This window comes from Xenopus tropicalis, chromosome 3 (assembly GCF_000004195.4).
Source record: "Xenopus tropicalis strain Nigerian chromosome 3, UCB_Xtro_10.0, whole genome shotgun sequence".
NCBI lineage: Eukaryota > Metazoa > Chordata > Amphibia > Anura > Pipidae > Xenopus > Xenopus tropicalis.
Genome location: NC_030679.2, coordinates 136,574,957 through 136,601,434, shown reverse-complemented (window position 1 = coordinate 136,601,434; position 26,478 = coordinate 136,574,957). Strand labels below are relative to the sequence as shown.

General features: G+C 42.7%; 1 protein-coding gene across 1 annotated transcript in view; it reads left to right on the top strand.

Moving 5' to 3' along the window:
* Positions 1 to 19,523, top strand: part of LOC101733452 (cytokine receptor common subunit beta) — a 57,271-nt gene extending 37,748 nt beyond the window's left edge. Inside the window, exons 4-15 of the mRNA XM_012953012.3 lie at positions 1,474 to 1,609; positions 2,495 to 2,637; positions 3,660 to 3,814; positions 7,843 to 7,990; positions 9,169 to 9,304; positions 10,944 to 11,098; positions 11,956 to 12,107; positions 13,893 to 14,094; positions 16,250 to 16,340; positions 17,436 to 17,511; positions 18,225 to 18,298; positions 18,981 to 19,523. Coding sequence (XP_012808466.1) covers positions 1,474 to 1,609; positions 2,495 to 2,637; positions 3,660 to 3,814; positions 7,843 to 7,990; positions 9,169 to 9,304; positions 10,944 to 11,098; positions 11,956 to 12,107; positions 13,893 to 14,094; positions 16,250 to 16,340; positions 17,436 to 17,511; positions 18,225 to 18,298; positions 18,981 to 19,320 — 1,808 coding nt within the window. The 3' untranslated portion in view covers positions 19,321 to 19,523. The remainder of the gene's footprint in view (positions 1 to 1,473; positions 1,610 to 2,494; positions 2,638 to 3,659; positions 3,815 to 7,842; positions 7,991 to 9,168; positions 9,305 to 10,943; positions 11,099 to 11,955; positions 12,108 to 13,892; positions 14,095 to 16,249; positions 16,341 to 17,435; positions 17,512 to 18,224; positions 18,299 to 18,980) is intronic.
* The last annotated feature ends 6,955 nt before the right edge of the window (positions 19,524 to 26,478 follow it).

The following is a 26,478-nucleotide window of genomic DNA, read 5'->3' as shown; positions in this document are numbered from 1 at the left end:
CAGTGCACAGATTATCCCACTGCGTAATGAATCCTGCTAACAAAATCATCATAACAAAGAGGGAGGGGGATTTATACAGGTATTGTAATTATCTGCCTCGCAAGGACTAAACATGGAGTAGCTCCAACCTCAATGTTTGCCCATTTTAGCTAACAAAAATTATTATTATTATTCCTGAGTGAAACAGGAGCAGACATTGAATCTACTCCATGTTTGGTCCTTGCGAGGTTGATAATTAGTTTACCAGTGCACAGATTATCCCACTGCGTAATGAATCCTGCTAACAAAATCATCATAACAAAGAGGGAGGGGGGTTTATACAGGTTTTCTAATTATCTGCCTCGCAAGCACTAAACATGGAGTAGCTCCAACCTCAATGTTTGCCCATTTTAGCTAACAAAAAATTATTATTATTATTATTCCTGAGTGAAACAGGAGCAGACATTGAATCTACTCCATGTTTGGTCCTTGCGAGGTTGATAATTAGGTTACCAGTGCACAGATTATCCCACTGCATAATGTCTCCTGCTAACAAAATCATCATAACAAAGAGGGAGGGCGATTTATGCAGGTAATTATCTGCCTCGCAAGGACCAAACATGGAGTAGCTCCAACCTCAATGTTTGCCTATTTTAGTTAACAATAAATGATTATTATTATTATTCCTGAGTGAAACAGGAGCAGGCATTGAATCTACTCCATGGTTGGTCCTTGCGAGGTCGATAATTAGGTTACCAGTGCCCAGATTATCCCACTGCGTAATGTCTTCTGTAGTGATGAGTGAATCTGTCCCGGTTTGCTTCGCCATAAAATTTGCAGCAAGAAAATTCACGAAATGGCGAAAAATTCGAGAAACACATTAGTTACACGATTTTTTTAGTCGCCCACGTCTCTTTTGTCGCTTGCGTCTATTTTTTGTCGCCTGAGTATAATTTTTTTTGTTGCCCACGCTTTTTGACGTGACCACGTTCATTTTTGACGCGGGCACACCCAATTTGACGCGCGGCAAAAAAAAATGTCTGCGTTGCAAATATTTCTGCTGCGAATTTTCATGGACGATTCACGAAACAATTCGCCAATGACTAAATGCGGAAATTCGCTGCGAATCCATGCCTGGCGAAAAAATTCGCTCATCACTAGTCTCCTACTAACAAAATCATCATAACAAAGAGGGAGGGGGATTTATACAGGTATTTTAATTATCTGCCTCGCAAGGACTAAACATGGAGTTGCTCCAACCTCAATGTTTGCCCATTTTAGCTAACAACATAATGAAAAAATTATTTTTGCAATTAAAACAATGGCCAAAAAAAACATGTTAGGTAAAATCCCTATTCAACAAGAGAATGACCTGCCCTTTTAATTTTCCCATGTGAAGCATTTGATCTTTTGTCCATCCCTTTATGACAGCAGGTCAATGCTGACACATTAGAGTCCATTAATAAATGTAACTGTGCAATTTCTTTCCCCCAGGTTCCAAAGTGCTGGACAGTTTAAATTGTTTTAATAATTATTTCTCATTGGTCAACTGTACTTGGACTGCCGACCGACCCTACGCGCATCTTTTCAATGTGACTTTATACTCGAGTATAGCTGAATATAAGCCGAGGTACCTAATTTTACCTAAGTAAACTGGAAAAACTTAATGACTCGTGTATAAGCCTATAGGGTGGGAAATGCAGCCGCTACTGCTAAGTTTCAATAATCAAAATAAATACCAATAAAATAACATTAAATGAGGCATCAGTGGGGTATATATATATATATATATATGTGTTTTTAAATATTTATTTCAAAGAAAAACAGTAAACTAGTCCTGAAAGTGGAGAAGAGGGTCAACAAAAACAATATGGTATCAACAATGATACCTTAAGAGTACTACCCCCCTTAGCTCAATCAGTAACCAAGCTAAAATACAAAGAGTTAAAATCCTTCAAAACTATATGTAGTTTATAAAGATTATAAAGTGCAATGTCTATTGCAGAATGGGACAGGTGAGGATGGTAGATGAAAAGAATTTGGGAGCAGGACAGGGCACTGGAGGGTCTGGTTGTGGGTGGCCTAATTCGCACATAAAGGACAGAGGGTGTTAGTATGGAGGGACCCATACTCGAGTATAAGCCGAGGGAGACTTTTTCAGCACATTTTGGGTGCTGAAAAACTAGGCTTATACTCGAGTATATACAGTAAGTCAAAAACCTTTGGTCTCCCGTTCATCTTGGTCCCTGTCTGTGTTTCAATGTGTGTGTGTCTCAATGATACTTTTAACAATCAGAATAGGAGGCAGCTAGCCAATCACAGCCCTGCGTTCGGGGAAATACCGCCCCTCCTATATTTTTATGTTAACTTCCTCTTAATAACATTGTTATCGAGTATAATTTTTACTGCCAGACTGGTGAAAAAAACAAGCACAACTTTGTTAATCTCATTTTTTATATATCTAGAAGATCACTAACTATTCTTGGCACTTACACAATGTCCCTTTTACCTGCAGCACTCCCTGCCAGTCCCCCACACAGACCAACCTCACATGGACATGCTACTTTTCCAGGAGCTATTTTTATTACCTGTTATGCGAAGAGTATGCGTTATTACCTGATCGCAGTCTGGAAATACAACTTAATTTGACAGACAAAGGTAAGATTATTCACTCTTAGTGATGAGCAAACCTGTCCCGTTTCGCTATCATATTAACTGTTAAACACACAAGCAAGTTGTGGGTTACTTGGAAGGGTTGACCTTGATGGACTCTTTGTAACTATGTTCATAGGACATATAAAAACAGTTGGGGGGAAATTGCATAAAAAACTGTTGAGAGCCTTAAGGTGCCCATACACCTTCAGATCCGCACACTTGGCGACATCACCAAGCGGGCGGCTCTTCTCCCGATATCCCCCACCTACGGGTGGGCGATATCGGGAGAATCCAGGCTAATTTGATTGAATTATAACGACGGGTATGGGCAAAGTTGGTTCGGAGACCACATCGGCTCGTTGATTTTGTTAACCTGGGGCGATCAATATCTGCATGATTTCAGGGCAGGCCCGTCGGTAGTGCCCATAAACGGGCCGATTAGCTGCCGAATCGGTCTAAGGGACCTATATCGGCAGCTAGAATTGGCCCGTGTATGGGTACCTTTAGGTTCCCGCGATAAATCTCTGCTATATCATGGCCGACTAATGCTCAGAAATGCCTTTCCAACAGCAACAATAGGAGTCGTTGGTGGAAAGCCCTTCAAAACGCCTTGGTTTTTCCAAGTCACCCGAAGTAGTCTGCTGAAGGAAACTTCACGCAACTTCGGAATAACAAAGCGAGGCGATGGCCTTTCTACTGGCGGCTCCTATTGTTGCCGGTGGAAAGGCCTTTTGGGGCGGTTAGTCGCCCACCATAGCAGAAATGTATCGCGAGCGACTGAACCACTTTGTGGGTCCGTGGCCTTAGTAAAAACTCTGGTTGTGTATCTATTGCACCACATTATAGTGATGTCCACCAGATGTTCATATAGTGCATATCACTTTAGCATGCTAGAGATGTCCCCTCACCATGTAACAATAGCAGGATTGTACCAATATACCAGACTATTCCATTAAAATGCAAATATACAGTCGTAAAATGGAATATCTGTGAGGTTCCATTAAAGATATCCTTTCTGTTCACAGACACTGGTCTCCTAGAGCATCCCGCACCCATAATATACAGCAGTGAGGACAGGTATTTCCTTCTCTGGTCAGAAGCAAATTCTGCTCTAGAAAATCAAACACAGAACATTTCACAGTGCGAAAGCCGACACAAGAAGATCTCAGAAGCCTGGGAGGTAAGATCTGTACAACATAATGAAAGTAATGAAACAACCGACCATTGGCCTGACGTTTGACAAATACTATCACCCCCTAATGGGCAAGGAACTCCCAGATTGAGTTTGCCATATACTGTATAGAACGTTGATGAGAAGCCAATTACAATAACCAAAGTCTTCAATTCTCACCTCCATGTAGCCCACAATGGATACAAATGAAGGAACTAAATGCCCCTGGCTGATGTTTTAACCATTTGGGCCCCTGTACATGGCCACCTGCCCCCTCCAAATAACACTAAAATGACTCCCCTACTTAGCTTTGCTCTTCTGTACCAGATAACCCAATCCCACCAACTGGATCAACACCATAGTAATATAGTTCCCTTTCAGTGAAAACCTCCCACTGGGGTGAACTATGACAGGACACTAGTCTTTCAATCTGGTTCTTATTAACAGGATAATGGTACAACAGCTTCAGTGAGGGTTTATCTTAGGGTTGTATATATAGTTTATGTATGTGAGTGTATAGATTGGTAGGTGTGGGTTGTGTGTGCTGGGTTTACTTGGATGGGTTGAACTTGATGGACTCTGGTCTTTTTTCAACCCTATGTAACTAGTCACTAATGTTCCTCTGGTAGATCCACCTCCTGCTATGGAGGAGTCGAAAAAGAAGCCAAGCCCATGTTCCCTCCCCTTTACATAGAAACTGGTTAACTACACATGGACCAATAGGAAATACCCCCACCCACAGGCCACTGACCAGGAACTAGAGATAGGCAACAGAAGCCTTGCACCCCCCCCCCCATTGTTGCACCCACAACACATTCCTTTTCTATCTACCCCTAGTTCCAGGGAAAGTTGATCCTTTATATCCCCTATACTAGGTAACCACCCAATCCATAAGCTTCAATTTAGCAAAAACCAGAATCCTCCACAAAAGATGTTGCATAATCCAAAGCTAAATGCAAACTATATGCATATTAAAATTTGAGAACAAAAAAACATCAGTTTAGATCAAAAACTTGTTGTATTCCATTGTCCATGGACTGGGGGCATAACAGAATATGTCTAAATTGAACAGCAATTACATTGTACCTTGTGGCAGCATTGCCGCCAGTCTGCTACATGCCCATTTGCGTTCCTTCCCGGGTAATGATATTGGAATAAACAAATGGGTGTTTGCATACTCGCGCTATTATGTGCTTGTGCGAATACAATGTTCTTGTACTAAAGGAAATAAAAATGAATGATGAAAGGGGCTGCATACATCTCAGCTTAAAAAAAAAAAGAACTTGGCAAAGATATAATTGTCGAACATTTTAATTACCCAGACATCATTTGGGCTTTGGGGACTCGTCGATAGGGAAGAGGAATTAGGTTTTAAATACACTAAAATGTCATTCCTCGTTTCCAACAGAGGAAGCAAGTTGGTACAAGGTTTCGCTGGATCTAATTATAGGGAACGCAAACATTTAAACAGACAGGAATTGAGATCTTAATAAAAAATATAATTTGTAGTAATATTGTGCATGGGATCGTCAGCTTTCAGCCTCCAGCACTTGAGAAGAAAGGGTTAAACCTACAATCCCACGGCGCGGGTTAGCTTGGAGCTGACACTTTCTGCACCTTGTCCAGGTTATTGGCATTTTGCACCAACACCCCTCCAACCATGCCGGCCATAGATTCTGGGGTCACCGTGGCTGGAAAGTTCACTAAGAAGCAAGTTATTCCTGTCAGTCTCCTGGGAAATGCAGTTAAATACATTTTCTTTATAGTGGTAAAATGTACAATCCCCCCAAATGAACTGGGGTGAAGTTGGTGAGGCAGTTGTGCTTTACACCTAAAGAGATAAATTCTTGTAAATGAAGCAAATTCAGTAGTCTTTGCAACCTATTTATAATTTTGCCATACACGCATTTGTCCATTTTTACCTCTTTGATCCCCCATGTTCCTCCATGAGGGGGCTGCCATATTTGTGCTCCAGTAGTCCATTAGCATTAGAACTGACAGATTGAGAAGGGACAGTCAGGTTGGCAGAACAGTCAGGTATACTTCATGTAGTTTAGTGTTTAAAATAGAGGGGAAAGACCACCATTTTACCTTTTTCTGTCCCCAACCACCCACCCTCCTCCCTTTATTATGGGTACTGATGGAGGGGAGCACAGTTAAGGGGCACAGGAGTTGCCTCTATAGGGCGGAGAGAAGTCTTCAGCAGCTATTTGTGGGGGTCCAGTTGGACAAGTCCTAATCTAATGTTTATTATGTGTGCTAAATAAATTATGGTTAATCTATGGTTACTAAATTGGCTGCACCATTTTCAACCAAAAAGAGTTCTATGGCAGAGTGTTTATTAAGGAGTAGATATAAAGGAGATGATACTGCCTATGTCATGGCAATGCTGTTGCACTGTAAAATCAAGTCAGTTGGGGAAGGAGCCATAGAGGGGCATAGTTGCGGCTGCACTCTACATTCTGGTTGGCTGGGCTGAAGTGTTAAAGATCAGGGCTTCTCTGCCAAACCACAAAGGGCACAAACAGCACTGTGACAAGTAGAAAATAAATGAATATATTCGTTGTTGCTAAATAAATAGATAGAGTGAAGCTACAAGGAACAGGTTAGATAACTTGGAATGGGAGCAGAGGGAGCAGCCTTCACTCTGTGGGTAATTATGTTGGGAAATCTAAAAACTAAAAGCTACATTAGATAAACCACCCTCCCAAATGATATCACATACTGTATAGTTGTTTCGCCCATACAGCAAGAATAATAAGAGGAACATTATGGGATGTGATGCTTTTATATATCTTGCCTTACTGAGCGGAAAACAAAGGCAACGGATGCCTGATTATCCTTTCAAAGGTTATTGCTTGGTAAACACTGATATAATCATTTGGCCCACTGTTTCATATATATATATATATATCATTTATTTATTTTCCATTTGCAGCATAACTGATATGGCAACACCCACACACAATACAAATGCAGATATTCAGAGAATATAAAATATGAAGAATGATATAATTGAATCCAGTGTGTTACTATTTGATTAGGGAAAAATAAAGTAGTAACAAACCATTGTTTATGGGGTAAAATAACCATTTCAGTTTATAACTTTCAAAAAAATATTTAAAAATAAATATAAAAAAAATGATCAGTAACAGTAAGTACAATTAAATACAATACATAGAAAAATATATATATTTAAAAAGTAAATATATAATATAAATAATAATAAAATATCTAAAATTAAATATATATATACAATTTAGGCAAGGCCACCAATCCAGTCAAGCATGCCAAGAGCTACTGCAATCCACCCAAACCCAACACACCTGATTAGCCACACCCCTTATTACCCTGGTTATCCCCGCCATCAATCCACTCAAGCATGCCAAGAGCTACCGCAATCCATCATAAATCCGACACACCTGATTAGCCACACCCCTTATTACCTTGGTTAGCCCTGCCCCACCACCAATCCACTCAAGCATGCCAAGAGCTACTGCAATCCACCCAAACCCGACACACCTGATTAGCCACACCCCTTATTACCCTGGTTAGCCACGCCCAGCAATTCTGGACAGACCCCACATCAATTGTATTAAAGAAGAAGAAAAAAAAATCATTGGGGGTAACAAATTATTGGGCACCCTACTGATTGTGGTCACTTACCTCCCACCTCGGAGCATGGTTCGTCTTCTTTAACAAATGCACCAGTTTGCGATATCAAAGCTCAGCGTGAATTCTGGGACATAAATATTGGTGCAACTATCCGAAGAGGAGAGGAGCTCCCCCCCAGTGTTGGAGATGAATAGATTCACTGGGGAAAGCCTAAAAACTTGGCCCACAGTGACTTTATCTTTCTTTCATCTTTAATTATGGTAAAATTGTTTATTTTGAAGCCGTTGGAACATTAGTAGGCCATTCTCTAAACGACAGTGAGCTCAATGCCACTTGGCAGCTGCAAAAGCCAATGTGAACTTGTCGATTGTGACGATGGATAGAAATAATGCTCTTCTTATATATTTCTTTTGTTATTATAGAAATCATCGGTTGGCGAGTGCATCGATTCATGGGGTGTTTTTAAACCAGAGCCAGGAGTATTACATGTTGCCAAAATGAGAGTAAAATATATTAATGGCCATTGGAGTAACTGGAGCTCGGAGGTTGTGCTTGAACCTAAACAGGCGGGTAAGTAACTATGCAAGGAGGTGGCAGGAATTCCAGTGATGCTTTAGAACAGTGATCCCCAACCAGTGGCTCAGGGCAACATGTTGCTCCCCAACCCCTTGGATGTTGCTCTCAGTGCCCCCAAACCAGGGAGTTATTTTTGAATTCCTGACTTGGGGGCAAGTTTTGGTTGAATAAAAACAAGATTTCCTACCAAATAAAGCCCCTGTAAGCTGATATTGTGCATAGAGGCCCCTAATAGCCAATCACAGCCCTTATTTGGCTCCTCCATGAACTTTTATGATGCTTGTGTTGCTCTCCAAGTCTTTTTACATTTGACTGTGGCTCACGAGTAAGAAAATGAGTTAATATATACTTATATTAAAGGAAAAATATATATATATATATATGTTGGAAATTATACATCCTTCAAAAGAGTATATTGCTGTATTCTAAGTAATAGTAATAAGCAGAGAAACATCAGGAGACCCTTCCTGCATAAGTAAATTAAGCTTTTGTTGTTCATGTACAGAATATCAGGGGGTGCACTTGTTAAACATTCATTATATTAGCAGTGAACAACTGCTAACATCATGAAAACTAAAACTGATATAGAATTGGAAAAGAGCAGTTTTACACTATTATATGGGTGGATGCATGCCCACTTTAAGTCAGGACAGACATTTGCCAAGCTGAGCTTTGCTCCTTATCAGAGCAGGTTTCTTCATATAGGCCATGTCTAATGTATGTATGTATATGTATGTATGTATGTATATCTTTATTTATAAAGCGCTACTTATGTACGCAGCGCTTTACAGTAGAATATATTAATACAAACAGGGTGTTATTAAGATAATAATAGATAAATACAAAGTATAACAATAAATACAAATAAACAAAAGATATAGTTGCAATAAGATAAGCGTCAAAGACACAAGAGGATGGAGGTCCCTGCCCCGTAGAGCTTACAATCTATATGGGAGGGTAACTAACAGACACAAATAGGCAAATATACAGTAAGGGCTGTAGGTCACAGTGGGTGACACTACAATATGTGTTAGTTTCCATAAGTGCTAATGGCCTAATAACTGTGTGACCCTTTCCTTATAGTGAATAAGGAGTAGTGCCAAAGTATGGAAATGAAGCCTGCTTGGATCAATAATACACACATTCATTTAACTTCTTTATTTTCTCCCCAGAAGACGAAGCCAAACCCCAAAACCTGCGCTGCATGCACTTAGTTGGGCAAGTACTATGTGTCTGGGAGTTGAGAGTGGAAGTAGCCGATTTGGTGGCCTTCAAACTATTCTACAAGCAGCTCAACAAGTCTGATGAGTATGTTGTGGTCTACAGGGGATGTACAATAGTTTCTGGCAACTCATTGTACTCGGATAAACATCACGAAAGGGCAGGCTTGTATTAGGATGTAATTCATTCTTCTACATGCCCCTTCATTAGTCACAACATATCTCATTAGAAATAGCAGACTTATCTTCTTTAGATAACAGACTATTTTTATTTCTAATGAGTAGTGATGGGCGAAATGTTTCGGCAGGCATGGATTCACGCGAATTTCCGCGTTTCGCCATTGGTGGATTGTTGCGCGAAACGGATGAAAAAATTCGCCGCGGAAAAATTCGCTGCACGTCCAAAAATTGTCGCTGGCGTAAAAAAAAATTGTCGAGGGCGTCAAAAGAATAGGCGCGCGACAAAATAATAGCCACGCGCGACGAAACAATTGTCGTGCGACGAAACAATAGCCGCGTGACGAAATAATAGCCGCGGGCGACGAAACAATAGCCGCGGGTGACGAAATAATAGCCACGCGACAAAATAATAGCTGCGGGCGACGAAACAATAGCCGCGTGACAAAATAATAGCCGCAGGCGACAAATTTTTTTTGTCGCACAACATTTTCGCCGTTTCGTGAATTTTTCGCCGTTTCGCGGATATTTTTAAAGATTCGCGAATTTTTCGGCGAAGCGAAACGGAACAGATTCGCTCATCACTACTAATGAGATATGTTGTGAATAATGAAGGGGCATGTAGAAGAATGATTCACCAAAGTACAAAGTAGGGTTGGGTACAAAGAACTCAGGGGGGTCAGACTACTCAGTTTGGGGAAAACACTGACCTACGGGTGGGTGAAAAAGCAAACCAGGGACAACGCCAAAATGTATAATCCATTCAAAAAGGCATCTTTATGTAGATATCAAAGGGAAACTAAACCCTCCATAAATGTCTTCCACTGGGCTTTCTAGTTTTCTAAAGAAAATGTCCAAAAAACCTAGTTACAGATGCAATAGAATTCACCAATAGGATTTATGATGCCCAAAAACTCAATTACAGATGCAGGAGATTTGCCCAAGAAGAATACTGTTTGCTATCACTGTGTCAGCCATCTTGCTATTATCTAACATATGGAGATGATTGCAGCCATCTTGCTATTATCTAACATATGGAGATGATTGCACTGTAATCAGACATCAGGAGGAAGGACATGCTGCTTTTATTTTTTATCATATTGGGAAACTGTGTTTAAAGCATCCAGCTTGAGTTGCAGGAATAAAGAACATGGAGGCAGATCAGGTGCCATTCTCATTGGAAGATTCATTTGCATTTTAATGAGGCCGTCGGCCCTGTAGAGATGGGGAAAAGCTTTACAAACCCCCGCAAGCTTTAATCTTTGATAATTTGTAGTTCAGCAATAACTGAGTAATGTGAGATTGAGCATTATGGGGATTATGTAATAAAGTGCACCAACTTTGCCCTGGAGCAGTAACCCATAGCAACCAGTCAGCAGGTAGCATTTACTGGTCACCTGTTTAAAAGCAAACATCTTATTGGTCGCTATGGGTTACTGCTCCTGGGCCTTTTATTACATGTGGGGGGGAAAGAGTGTTGACATCCCCTATCCCCTTTATGCACAGTAAATTATCCTTTGAAAATGGTGACTAACTTCTGTGTTTGACAGGGAAGAATGTCAGCCCACGTGCCAGGCAGAGGTCCCCAATGTTCCGTACATTTCATGTCGCTGCAGCTTTAAGATGGGCAATTTAAATGCAACCAGTTGGCAAATAAGTGTAAAACCAGGAGAAGAAAAAAAACCTATATTAGCGCGTGATAACGGTTGGTATCTATGATTTCATCTTTGCCAAAATCTGGTTTATTTTGAACCTGTGATTGCCTTAAAGGACATGTAAACCCTACACTTTCCTACCATGTATATATATGTATATATATATCTCCCCCACCCAAACCAAACCAGGCTTACACAGGCATAATTACTTTGATAGAAAGTCCTGTTTGGATTGTGCCCTGTAATGGTTAAGCTGAGCTCAGGAGAGAAGGTTAGGAGAAAAAACATGTTTCTCCAGCAGAGTGCACAGCTAGAGCAGAGTTTCTATGGAAACCAGCAGTGCCATCTATTTATTGGCTGCTAGACTGGAGGGCGTGTTTAGTAATTTGAGTTGAGAAGAAATGAGCATGCTCAGAGAGCCAAGAGCCAAAGGTCAATTCCTAAGGGAGGAGGCCAAAAGGATTAGAGGCAGGGTCGGACTGGGGGGTGCAGGGCCCGCCGGGGCCCCCCCCGTACCCCCCAAGGTGCCTCCTCCGGTTGCATCCCCCGCAGCGCACCCCTAACCCCCCCTTCCCCCCGCAGGGGCCCCTGTCCGACGTCCTCCCCTGAACACGTGTATGTGAAACGCGTCAGGGGAGGACATCGGAGGGCAGATGAAGCGGCAATAGGGTCGGGTCTGGGCCGCTGGGGCCCACCGGATATTTTCCGGCCCAGTCCGACCCTGATTAGAGGGGGAGAAGGAACCCTACTATTAACCTCTGAACACCTGGAGTGGCAAGATTTCAAAGAGGCTGTTCACTGATTGCATTTTGTGTGGGAGGTTTACATGTCCTTTAATTTAGCTCTGCCAAGGGGCTGCTGTCTCAGCACTGTGGATAAGGTAACTAAACCGGTTTTCCTGTTTCAGTTCTTTATGGACCCCCCATTAACATAAACGTTCAGGAAAAAGACCAAGGGCAGCTGTACCAAGTCAGATGGAGCACAGAGACAATAGAGCATACCTTAAAATCCCACTTTCAGATCTGCTACTGGAGAGAAGGTCAACATCCCAAAAATGTGGTCAGTGCTTCTGTGCAATTATCTCTCTGCCCAACTTTCCAACTCACCAGATTGGGTCCCTTACATACTCACCTGTTTCAAAGCAAACATCTTACTGGTTGCTATGGGTTTCTGCTTCTGGGCAAACTTAGTGCCTTTTATTACAAATGGGGGTAATTGTGCAAATGTGGCTGAGGGCAGGTCTTGCTTGAATAAACCCAATAGGGCTGTTCTGCCCCAATAAGGGGTAATTATATCTTAGTTGGGATCAAGTACAGGTACTGTTTTATTATTACAGAGAAAAGGGAATCATTTAACCATTAAATAAACCCAATAGGGCTGTTCTGCCCCCAATAAGGGGTAATTATATCTTAGTTGGGATCAACTACAGGTACTGTTTTATTATTACAGAGAAAAGGGAATCATTTAACCATGAAATAAACCCAATAGGGCTGTTCTGCCTTCAATAAGGGGTAATTATATCTTAGTTGGGATCAAGTACAAGGTATTGTTTTATTATTACAGAGAAAAGGGAATCCTTTTTAAAAATTAGAATTATATGCTTATAATGTAGTCTATGGGAGATGGCCTTTCTGTAATTTGGAACTTTCTGGATAATGGATCCCATACATGTACCACAGTAAAATCAGTGTGGGGGTTAAAATGAAAGGGCCAGTTTTTTTTAATAATCCCATCTGAAGTAGGCCTCAGATGGGATAAATTATATACAGTAAATCTGGCTGCACCTGTGTTTTGTTTGGAACTACCAGTTCTACTTCCTGGTTTTTATGAGCAAAGTTAGTTATTCTATAGAGGCAGAGGCAGCTTCTAGCTGTTAGCTATGGTTCCATCTACTGGTTATTACTGGGCATTGCAACAAAAACAAGCTTTGTGGCACCTTAAATGGCCAACAGCTCTGGACTGGCAATCTGTGGGTTCAGGCAAATGCCAGAGGGGCTGCTGTAAGGTGCCATAGACACTCACTATTTATTGGGCTGCTGGGGGGGCTGTTTGGGCCTCTGTGTACTGAAAATCAGGCCCGGACTGGCAATCTGTGGGTTCAGGCAAATGCCAGAGGGGCTGCTGTAAGGTGCCATAGACACTCACTATTTATTGGGCCTATGGGGGGGCTGTTTGGGCCTCTGTGTACTGAAAATCAGGCCTGGACTGGCAATCTGTGGGTTCAGGCAAATGCCAGAGGGGCTGCTGTAAGGTGCCATAGACACTCACTATTTATTGGGCCTATGGGGGGGCTGTTTGGGCCTCTGTGTACTGAAAATCAGGCCTGGACTGGCAATCTGTGGGTTCAGGCAAATGCCAGAGGGGCTGCTGTAAGGTGCCATAGACACTCACTATTTATTGGGCCTATGGGGGAGCTGTTTGGGCCTCTGTGTACTGAAAATCAGGCCTGGACTGGCAATCTGTGGGTTCAGGCAAATGCCAGAGGGGCTGCTGTAAGGTGCCATAGACACTCACTATTTATTGGGCCTATTGGGGGCTGTTTGGGCCTCTGTGTACTGAAAATCAGGCCCGGACTGGCAATCTGTGGGTTCAGGCAAATGCCAGAGGGGCTGCTGTAAGGTGCCATAGACACTCACTATTTATTGGGCCTATGGGGGGCTGTTTGGGCCTCTGTGTTCTGCCAGGGACTATTTTGAGGCCTGATGGCCAGAAGGACTAAAAAGTAACAGGGCACTTTGCTGTGCTATAGACACTTACCTCACATTGACAAAATAAACTCAAGGTAACATTGCTGCTCCTTTAGTGAATTACTTGACCCCGTCCTGTTCATATTTCTGCCACCAGACATTTCCTGACTGCCAGTATGAGCTACAAAACAAATCCAACAATGAAGACAGGGTTCTGGGGCTTCGCCTTGGTAAGGAACTCGAACCCTTAAGCACATACAACATAAAGGTCCGTATGATCATCAAGGAGTCGGAAAAGGATTGCCCGTGTGGACCTTGGAGTGAGTGGAGCAAAAGCCAAACATGGAAAACCAAAGCAGGTATTGCTGACTGTCTACTGGGTTTCAGGTTGACCTCCACATCACTAGTAGGAAAATGAGGGTGCAGGGTCGGACTGAGGGGTGCAGGGCCCACCGGGGCTCCCGCTCCAGGGGCCCTGCAGGTGCCCCCGCCGGCCGGGTCCCCTAAACTGCCCCCCTAATCCCCCAAAGGTTCCCCTACCCGACATTCTCCTCTGAGCATGTAAATTTAACTCGTAAGGGGAGGAACGGTCAGGCAGAGGGAGCGCCAGCAAGGGTCGGGGCCCAGAAGCCCCAGTCCGACCCTGTGAGGGTGTATCAGTCATCAGATTACCCAAATCTTACCCTAACTGACCTTAACACTGGGCTTTCAGATGAGTCTAGAAAAACAAATAGGCATGGCCCCCAATTCTCAACCCAACTGGCCTTCAGGCTGAGCCCCACAGTTTGGCAACCACCACTTATACAGCATGGTTTCCAAGGGGAAGATTTTATTGCCCTTCTAAATCTGTAAAATGAGATTGTGCCGTACTATCCCCGGTGCGTCGGCGCCGCTCTGATCCCAGCACTAATGAGCAAGATGCAGGGAAAATATGGCATTGCTCTTACCAGCAAAACTCTGTTAGAAAAGGGTCAAGCGCGAGCGACGGAGAATAAATTGCACTAAACACTGAAGATAAAAACAAATTATTTCTTTTAATTCCACTTAAACTCTAATCCCTCTATCCTGCCAGGGAAAGTGCTATTCCATTTGCATAGTTCTCAGTGTGCATGACAGATGAACAGATCAGTAATATCCACCAAGCACATAACAGTCTATTATATTCCAAGAGCTAGTTAGGAAAAACAGCTCATTAAAGGAGCCATAACACCATCAAATGGAAAAAAAACCACTTATTTTTGTACATTTTATGTTTGTAGTTCTACGTCCTGCACCTAAAATAAACTATGTTTTGGCAACGCTCTGTAGAGGGCTATAAACGGGCATGTCTATTGTGTAAAAACTAAAACCATTGTTTTCTACAGAGCTTACCTGTTGAGTAGACCTGTGCCCTATTTCAACTGTCTCTCTAACTGCCAAATCATCCGCCACATTAGACAGAGTGTGGGTGATATTAAAATGGTACATGTTTGTGGATATGATGCAAATACCAGGTTCTCGTAAAGGGGAACTCCACCCAAACACATCTTAAGCTTTTTTAAAAGTAAACATCATTTTTAGGCAACTGTGCAAAAGACATCAGTTAAAAAATATTCAACCTTTTCATTGTTTTTAATGTAATAATATGGTTTTGGAACAGTTCCCTAAGCCCCGCCCCCTGTTCCCCTGCTGATCTGACTACTTTGGGACTCAAATAAAAAGTAACAGTAGTCGAATGTCCTCAGCATGCCTTCAGCCTGCATCCTCCCAATCCCACAATTCCCTGCACAGTGATGTCAAGGAACATCCCAGTGCAATGCATTGTGGGTTAAGCAGTTCCTGCATGCTGAATGTAAGCTGTGGAGAAGTTGTTACAATTTATAACATCAGTGTTTTAGTCCCTCCTCCCCTGCCAGGATTTCAAATGATGCAGAAAGAGAAGAACTGTTTTGCAGCTGGATTTCAGCATATAAAAATGTTTTTTATTCAGACTTTTTGAAGGAACAGGTTACAGTGATAGGGATATTAGGGGTTTCTGTTGTGAGGGGCTTTTTAACTAATTTTGGTTCGGAAGCCAGATTTCCCCTTTACATTTGAAAGATTCATGATGTGTGGTCTAGATGGAGATGATTCATTAAACACAATCATCTAACAGCCAGTTAGGTCCCATTACTGGTAAGAAACACATCACCAAACATGATGAAGAACATTACCAAGGTGTCCTACAGCGGGTAGTTGGTCCCATACAGTGATCCTACAACAATTTGCTAAATTAACCCGATACCTCATGGCAAAGGGTCTTGTTCTAGAACCCTGATAAACCTTCTCGGTTTGATTTGAGAAGGCACATAACCAAGATGTTTAGAAAATTCTACCATCACATATAAGAGACATGAATATATGAAGAAAACCAAGGAAGGGCCTCCTGGCATTGTTACATCAGTTCAGCTAATAGCAATAATGTTATATGTGATATCTGTATTTCTTTACTCAATATGCCTCACTAATTTATGTCACGCTGGTTCTTGTTTCTAGTTCCGAACCACATGCTTCTGTACGTAATGATCCCTATATGCATCATCATCCTCATCGTCTGTAGCCTTTGTGGATATAAATACATGAGAAGGTGAGTGTACGGCATGGACCCTACCCGCCATTACAGGCAAGGGGAGGTTTGTATTGAAACACTCATTATGGAATAAGCCGAAGGCCCACGCAGTCTCAGCTACAGATATTATTCACCTTGAAGCTTTATTACAGTTGTTCACAATATCTATTTATTATTAAATAGTACAGGAATTCAGAGCACACAATGCCTCCCTACAGCTACCCGAGCTTCCTTTTCTAGTAGGAGTCCTGTGGGCTTGGCAGCTCTCTGGCCTAAGATAAGGCATACAAAGGGGTCCATCCAACAAGGGCTTACAAGGACCCTGCTACTGTGGCCCCGACTGCCAGAGTAGGGGCCCTATTCTTTATTCTCAGTGGAGCCTCTGCTGCACACCTAGATAACCTACTTCTATCTGTCACCCACTGTCACTTACTAAGGTAATATACTGTGTATAGGGCTGATAAAATGGTTCTTCATTTTGGCATTCGGAGGCAGAAGTCTTCAGGCCCTGGGTCCCTGGAGTTCACATAACATTAGTAAATTATTCAACTAACCACATGATTGAAAAACGTGTGTTTCCAGAGGCAGTCTTACCATCATAGGGGCGTCTGTGTCTGTAAAGACAGATCTAGGCCACCATTCTCCACCATGAGCTCCCTTAAAAATATAGGAATTTGGTGAATAACTTCATAAAAATGCTTAATAAGAAGAAAAGTCCCAAGAATCAGGCTTTTGGAGGTCACCATTTTCATTGGTTGACATTAATTGGTCCTTTCAAATAGCTAGACCTTCTCATTTCAATATATTCCAGACCTCTCACTCTTGTATTGAAGAAGAACCCTCTAATTTTTATAATTTTCACTTTGCCCGTTTGATTGTGCATCTCTCCACCTACGAGCCAACTATAAATAGAGCTAAGTGAGAGACAGCAGATAAAACAGCCATTTCTAGTGACCAGTTCCAAGTGTACTGATTGGTGGATCAACGCCTGTTCATTCCTTTGGTGAAACTACTGGTGGCTATGGCCATTATAGGACATTACAGAACCTGTAGTGTTGGTCTGTGACTTTAAGTAGCCTGGTACATTATGATACAACCCAGTTATATTTACAGGTATAAGAAGAAATGGGAAGAGATGCTTCCAGACCCCAGCAAGAGCAACCTTATTCTTCAATTTCAGCAGAAAAGTGTAAGTCTATAAATGAACACCGGGATAAAAGGACCTTACAGTCATCATTTAGGATAAAGAGTTACATACATGCAAAATGTCCAGTGAGTTGGATCATTAGTCCCTCTTTATGTGAACTAATGCTACTATGTGGTCACTTTGGTATTGTGGTGTATTATTCTTTATGTAAACAGCATTGACATGTAGGGATCCATAGGGTTAATCTGCCCCAATGGCTTTGAATCCTTATTTCTACTGTTACTGGGAAAAGTCCCATGTATATAGTTCACCCTTATCCTATGCCTTATTGGTTATTTGGGTTGACCACACCTCTTGCTAACTCATTTAATGTTTAGCAGGAGGGTGTGGCTTCCTCTTTGGCTGCCTCTCTGTCTCAGGTGAAGGTCCACTGAGCCTGGGATCAGAACTAGGCCCCAGTAAAGCCTTATTACCCTAGAGTACCCATCCTATACTCTAGAGAAGTTGGGGACAGGGACCCCGTGAACAAGGACTATCAAATAACCTGCCTAGTTGTTTGCAAACAAAAACCACCATCTACTTATATAAAAGCTTACTAAACTGGAAGCAATAAATAATGCTGGGTCCAAGACACCTTGTTCAGGGGCCGGGTGGGGGTGGGGCATTAGGAGGGCTAATTAAAATAATAATATTCCTGACCTGAGAATAAGTTTATATCAAGGACATCATTAATTGTTGACCTGTTTACTTTACAGAAGAAGTCCCAATCATATTTAAACTGTACCGAGTACCACGCCTACGAGGAGCTGGCAGACAGCTGCAGAATTAAGTGAGCATACCGTTCCCATGTAAAAAAACTTTGTAAAACCGATAAACCTTTAGTATGAGTGAACCTAGTAGCAGCAGTATATATGGAGAGAATAGCATCTGTACTGATGGTGGTGGAGGATGTTGGTGGGATAGCCAGGGTTGTGCACAGTGTCGGACTGAGATGCCAGTGGCCCACCAGAAAACTTTGGACCATAGTCCGACTTTCTAAACTATTATACATCCTCTCCTCACTCAACTTCTCCTCCTTCAACTTCTTCATTATCCAAGTCTCTTTTCTCCATCCTTCCATCTCTTTTTCCCATACAAAAATAGAGAATGACTTTACAATTGGGCAAATAGTCAGAAGCAAGAGACACCTGATCCACTGACACCTGGGCCCACCGGGAGTTCTCCTGGTATCCTGGTGGGCCAGTCCGACACTGGTTGTTCAACCTTCTATAGACTTCCTTCTATGACATAATTTTAATATAATCTGGTCGTCTAAGAAAATGTATAAAAAATAATCAGCCCACTATATGTTGAACAGAGGTAGTTTAAGGTATTTGGATCAGGTGAATAGAGAGGTCCTGTTGAAGGCAAGAATAAAATGTAGTCTGTTTTACTGTTCATTTGGACACTGTTGCTGCCTCGACCATCAGTTGACATTTTTTTCTGCTTTTCATGTGACTCTTCATGATCAGTGACCCTAACACCATCGATATGATTCCCAAGGAAGAGAAGCGCCTCTCAACCTCAAGTGAACAAAGTCACCACAATCTCATCTACTGGACTCCTCCTGAGGTTCCAGATGAAGATGAAGCATATGATGTTAACGAGACAACTCTCATTATAGAATCGGGATATCAGCCATTTGAAGAGCTGGTTTGTGAATCACAAAGTGAAGCCTATTCAAAAGAAGACTTTGCACCATCTGAAGCCTATTCAGAAGAAGACTTTGCACCATCTGAATGTAATGATACGAGCCAACAAAGTCAGTTTGCACCCATTGCATTTGATGGTCCGTATCTTTTCTGTTCTTGATTTCGAAGGAGTTTGACCCAGTGAATTGAAGCATGTGATGGACAAACGCTTTGCAAGAACAATCCATTCCTGCCATGCCTGGTCTCCTGTTTGGATTGTGATACTAACCAAAATGGTCTACATATCACATTGCAGCAGGGAACTTACACTGGGGTATCAGCTGACTTTTGCTTCGATGTATTATTAAAAAGTAATTTTGGTAATATTTTTACACCTTCACAATTGGAAAGATATTCCTCCTATTTACACCTTGGTTCTCCTTGGCATGTTAAGGACTTGAACTGAGCCATAAACATTGTACAATGTGAGATGTACTCTAAGATGTGAAATGTTGCTCTAGGTCAGGGTTCCCGACCTTTCTTACTTGTGAGCCACAGTCAAATGTAAAAAGACTTGGGGAGCAACACAAGCACCATAAAAGTTCATGGAGGAGCCAAATAAGGGCTAAGATTGGCTATTAGGGGCCTCTATGCACCCTATCAGCTTACAGGGGGCTTTATTTGGTAGGAAATCTTGTTTTTATTCAACCAAACTTGCCCCCAAGTCAGGAATTCAACAATAACTACCTCCTTTGGGGGCACTGAGAGCCACTGGTTGGGCACCACTGCTCTAGCAAGATAATTAATATTTATGTAGCATTATTCCCTTTTTGCTTTGTTTGCAATTGCTTCTGTGAAGCTGTTAACTTAGACCTGTCTCCATTGTTCCTAGAATGGCAGGATACAGCTTTCCTTGTACCTCCTATAGGCCTACAGCATTATAATAAATAATCCCCTTTTAAGATGTCAACTGGGGTTTGTCCTGCTAGAAGAGGGGGAACGATTAGATTTCTGCGGGGTATAGAAAATCGAAATTGCCTTGTAACTAGTGATGAGCGAATCTGTTCCGTTTCGCTTCGCCGAAAAATTCGCGAATCTTTGAAAAGATCCGCGAAAATGTCGTGCGACAAAAAAAATTGTCGCCCGCGGCTATTATTTTGTCGCGCGGCTATTGTTTCGTCTCCCGCGGCTATTGTTTTGTCGCGCGGCTATTGTTTCGTCTCCCGCGGCTCTTGTTTTGTCGCGCGGCTCTTGTTTCGTCGCGCGGCTCTTGTTTCATCGCCCGCGGCTATTGTTTTGTCGCCCGCGGCTCTTGTTTCGTCGCGCGGCTCTTGTTTCGTCGCCCGCGGCTATTGTTTTGTCGCGCGGCTATTATTTCGTCGCCCGCAGCTATTATTTTGTCGCACGGCTATTGTTTCGTCGCCCGCGGCTCTTGTTTCGTCGCCCGCGGCTCTTGTTTCGTCGCGCGGCTCTTGTTTTGTCGCGCGGCTTTTGTTTCGCCGCCCGCGGCTATTATTTTGTCGCACGCTATTGTTTCGTCGCCCGTGGCTATTATTTTGTCGCCCGCGACTATTCTTTTTTGACGCCGCCGACAATTTTTGGACGTGCGGCGAATTTTTCCGCGGCGAAATTTTTCATCCGTTTCGCGAAACAATCCGCCAATGGCGAAACGCGGAAATTCGCCGCGAATCCATGCCTGGTGAAACTTTTCGCCCATCACTACTTGTAACAGGAAACTCTAGGTATTCAGTATTCTGCACCTGTACAGATACCCTTAATCTCCAGTATATTAACAATTGTATTCCCCTATACCAGGGGTCCCCAACCTTTCTTACTCTTGAGCCACAGTCAAATGTAAAAATACTTGGAAAGCAGCACAAGCACCATAAAAATTCATGGAGGAGCCAAATAAGGGCTGTGATTGGCTATTAGGGGCCTCTATGCACCCTATCAGCTTACATGGGCTTTATTTGGTAGGAAATCTTGTTTTTATTCAACCAAAACTTGCCCCCAAGTCAGGAATTTAAAAATAACTCCCTGGTTTGGGGGCACTGAGAGCAACACCCAAGGGGTTGGGGAGCAACATGTTGCCCCCGAGCCACTGGTTGGGAATCAGTGTCCTATACTAAGCACAATTTTATAGGAGAAACCTGTGCAGAGAGAGATACCATGGAACATCTGTTTGTGTAAGAGCAAGCAAGCAATCAATGAGCAGTCCTCCAAACAGGTGTGCAAAAATCCAAAGCAGACTTTTATTTGTGCACAACATATTTAGCCTTACGTGTTTCATGCTAAATTAAGCCTATAGCACATAATGTAACCTTTTGCACTACTTACATGCCTGTTTGGAGCATTGCTCATTGAAAGCTTGCTCTCACATAAAAAGTTGTTTTGCAAGCCTAATGTCCAAAAACCCTCATCTCTTTCTCCTAATCCTTCTATATCAGGGCTATCCAACTGAAGTTCTAATGGCCAAGAACCTCATCAGACTCTCTTTTTCCTATTCTTTCTATATCAGGGCTATCCAACTGAAGTTCTACAAGCCTGATGGCCAAGAATCCCCATCAGACTCTCTTTCTCCTAATCCTTCTATATCAGGGCTATTCAACTGAAGTTCTACAAGCCTAATGGCCAAGAACCCTCATCAGACTCTCTTTCTCCTAATCCTTCTATATCAGGGCTATCCAACTGAAGTTCTACCAGCCTAATGGCCAAGAACCCTCATCAGACTCTCTTTCTCCTAATCCTTCTATATCAGGGCTATCCAACTGAAATTCTACCAGCCTAATGGCCAAGAACCCTCATCAGACTCTGTTTCTCCTAATCCTTCTATATCAGGGCTATCCAACTGAAGTTCTACCAGCCTAATGGCCAAGAACCTCATCAGACTCTCTTTTTCCTATTCTTTCTATATCAGGGCTATCCAACTGAAGTTCTACAAGCCTGATGGCCAAGAATCCCCATCAGACTCTCTTTCTCCTAATCCTTCTATATCAGGGCTATTCAACTGAAGTTCTACAAGCCTAATGGCCAAGAACCCTCATCAGACTCTCTTTCTCCTAATCCTTCTATATCAGGGCTATCCAACTGAAGTTCTACCAGCCTAATGGCCAAGAACCCTCATCAGACTCTCTTTCTCCTAATCCTTCTATATCAGGGCTATCCAACTGAAGTTCTACAAGCCTGATGGCCAAGAATCCCCATCAGACTCTCTTTCTCCTAATCCTTCTATATCAGGGCTATTCAACTGAAGTTCTACAAGCCTAATGGCCAAGAACCCTCATCAGACTCTCTTTCTCCTAATCCTTCTATATCAGGGCTATCCAACTGAAGTTCTACCAGCCTAATGGCCAAGAACCCTCATCAGACTCTCTTTCTCTTAATCCTTCTATATCAGGGCTATTCAACTGAAGTTCTACAAGCCTGATGGCCAAGAATCCCCATCAGACTCTCTTTCTCCTAATCCTTCTATATCAGGGCTATTCAACTGAAGTTCTACAAGCCTAATGGCCAAGAACCCTCATCAGACTCTCTTTCTCCTAATCCTTCTATATCAGGGCTATCCAACTGAAATTCTACCAGCCTAATGGCCAAGAACCCTCATCAGACTCTCTTTCTCCTAATCCTTCTATATCAGGGCTATCCAACTGAAGTTCTACCAGCCTAATGGCCAAGAACCCTCATCAGACTCTCTTTCTCCTAATCCTTCTATTTCAGGGCTATCCACCTGAAGTCCTTCAAACCAAATGTAGAGTTCCAAGGGATTGTAATGTCCCCCAGTTCAGTCAATACTTCTATAATCATCAAAGTATGACCCTCATAAGGTGGAAAAGTGCTGTTCTAGATGAATTTGTTTCAATGTACAGGGTGATAAATGGCATTTGTTATATAAAATTTTCTAAACAACAGACTTGGACACATCCAATGTACTAGTGTCCTCTCAGCACTGGGGAATGTGTTGTGAAAAGGCCAAATATATCTCTTACAGGACTATTGGCATCTTCGCTCTCAGGCTATATTTGGACTAACCACTGGCCGAATGCTACAATGATGTCTTGCTTTCTAGCTGTCTGAGTGAATATGATATCTTCCCTCTTATTGATCTTTCAACTGTGAGAATTTAATAAAGGAGGATTTTTAGATTATTATTGCTTGATCTTATACAGAGCAAAATATTGATTGTCGAGCGGGTTCTGGAGAAATGGATATAGCCTCTAATTGGTTGCACCTTTTAGGCGAGAGATGTAACACTTCCTCATTAATAATAGTCCGTTTTTAAGAAATCCATAAGCTTAGTGTTTAAGGGTTCTGAATGGCATATTTGCAGATTTACTGTATATCCCTGCTTCACTGTAAGATCCAGTAAAGTCCATGACACCAGCCTTGCTTTATTAGTATACAGAGTATGTAACGACCCCTTCCTAATGACTGGAATAGTCTATTCCAGGGGTCCCCAACCTTTCTTACTCGAGAGCCACAGTCAAATGTAAAAAGACTTGGAGAGCAACACAAGCATCTACGGAAGAGCACTAAGGCCACCAGTGCTCTTCCATAAGCATCATAAAAGTTCATGGAGGTGCCAAATAAGGGCTAAGATTGGCTATTAGGGGCCTCTATGCACACTATCATCTTACAGGAGGCTTTATTTGGTAGTAAATCTTGTTTTTATTCAACCAAAACTTGCCCCCAAGTCAGGAACTTAAAAATAACTACCTGCTTTGGGGGCACTGAGAGCAACATCCAAGGGGTTGGGGAGCAACATGTTGCTCAGGAGCCACTGGTTGGGGATCACTGGTCTATTCAAACCATAGCCACATTTGCCTACACAGGTCCTGCTACATTATCCATTGACATTCTTGACACTTCTGTCCTTTATTCTCTGTGGCCACTGCCTGGGGAAGGTTCCTCCTTAACAGGATAATAACCTTGTGTACAAACTACGACTCATACACAATGGCTTTGCTGAGCTGAGAGTGGGATTGGATATCCAGCCTGCACAGAGCCCCAAACTTAACACAATAATTGTGGGATACATTGGACACTGGCTGCACTTCAGGCCTGATCCCTAACATCACTGCCCAACCTCATTAATTATCTTGGGCCTGAATGTAAACAAATCCCAACAACAATGTTCCAACATTGAGCAGACACAGGGTTGGATTTTGCGCTCCTAGGCCCTTTGTTCGCGCCCCTCCTTCCCATTTAGTCCCTCTCACCCAGTGCTGGTCAGTCGATCACTTCCCCTAGGCCAGTCACTTGCATTCAATCTTCTCCCACACCCCCTCCCGGCCACTCATAACCCCTCTATGTCGCTAATGATCGCTTCCACTGGGGACTAGGTGGAAGGGAGATTCAAACAGCTGTCAAAATCTTCCACCCAGTCTCCAGTGGAGATGCGGCATGTCGCCCCCCAATTTTCACCAGCCTATGCCTGGGCCTTTGTAGCCTGCCCACAATTCCGAATCTGAGTGGAAACCTTCTAAAAGGAGTAGACAGTAAAGACTGTTATAGCAGAAAGGAGAGGGCAAACGTCATCTCAATTTTAGAGTGAGATTAACCTGAGCTTAAACACCCATACGCTATAACAGGTTAGTCTCACCATTCAGGTGCACCTTTATGTAATATCTAGTATAAGTAAATCTAAAGCAACTGGACTTGTTAAGTAATCATTGAAGACATTTCACTACTCATCTGAGCAACTTCTTCAGTTCAACATGAAGAATTTATGTAATGCATCTTCTCCAGTGAAAGCCTCACAGGGGTAACACTGATCTAAATACCTTTCCAGGCTGTGGTCTCCTTGCAGAACTAACACCCCACTACTACTCCTCGGTGGAACATCGGCCTATCTATGAGTATGCCCTATAAAAGGTCATAGGTAACAGAAACGGGACTTCCCAGGCAGTGGGAAAACTAACACTTTATATGTGTCTATATACACAGTTATAATTATCAGTAGGGAACCAAACCCTGTATAAGCCCAGAATAAGCAATTTGCCTGGGTTGTGTCTGTATATTCTGAATATTGAACCGTATATGCCATACTCTCCAGTGGACAAAGTAGCATGAAAATCTGAACCATATTTTACTATATACACATCAAAAAATCAAAGCAAAGCATTTATTATTCTCTTTATCCAAGTAAAATGTCTCTTTAGAGCCGGGTTATTTTTATTCTGTTGTTCTAGACGTCCCCCATGGTATATCCACTTGGAGATTCATATTCGTATATCACGTTCGGCTCTTTGCATGCATCTTTCCCACACTCATTATCCCGAATGCCTACGAAGGAATTTTTATTTGGTCTCTTGATGCCTGTAATACTCTGCCCTTGTTATTATGCGCTGCATTTGGAACTGACACACACTGCTTGTAAATATATATATATAGGAAAGCTGATTAACATGCCTTTAATGAATCAAGCAAAGTATTGTATGAATTGGGAACTTGGATTGAAAAGACTAGGGTTAGAGAGCAGAGTTACAGCGGTCTGGCAGGACACCGGAAAAAAACCTGGTGGGCCCCAATCTTCGTGGGCCATGCCGACCCAGACCCGATCCCTGCCTGCCCTCCCCATCTCTCCCCCATTGCCCTCCCCCGAGGAAAGGGGCTGGCTGTGTGTGAGTGGGTGGCGGGGGCCCCAGAGGGAGTGGGTAGCGGTGGCCCCTTGCGTAGCAGCCCCGTGGGCCTCGCACACCCCAACCCTGCAGATGAGCAGAAGAAACACATCCCATTCTTTATTATGGGGCTCATCTGTACGAGCCCTAAGGAGGTGAAATATAATTTATTTCAATGCTGATAGTTAAGTTATAATTAGTTTGGTCAGTAGGTGGCAAAAACCCCTACGGGTGACCTGTGGAAAAGGATTTCCCACAGGAATATATGGCAATACAGTTGGTTGAAACCAAAAGGGGATAAATGGAAAAGGAAGTGGATGGTGGGCGGCCATTTCGGCAGTGTTCTGCTATAGGGTGAGATTAAGCCTGGAGTCTGGACTTCTTTGTACGCTGACCCAGAGTGGGGCCTATTAGTTGTATGCAGACTGTTGAGGAAATAAAACAAAGACCTGGTTACGAGACTGAACCTTCCATAGATTCTTGTGGGAACTTAACACACTCATCTTTTATGTCCTGTGACAGAATCCCTTTAAAGGAAAACTATACTCCCTCGGTACTGTATGACCATTGGGTGGCCAAATCAGGCAGAGATTCACTCATTGGGTGACCTTGATCCCACCATGTATAACTCTTAACTCTTCTCCTGGTAATACATTGCTTCATTGTCCCCTGTTCTCCCTGACATGAATAGTGTTCTACAAGGGAAGCTCTAAGCACATCCA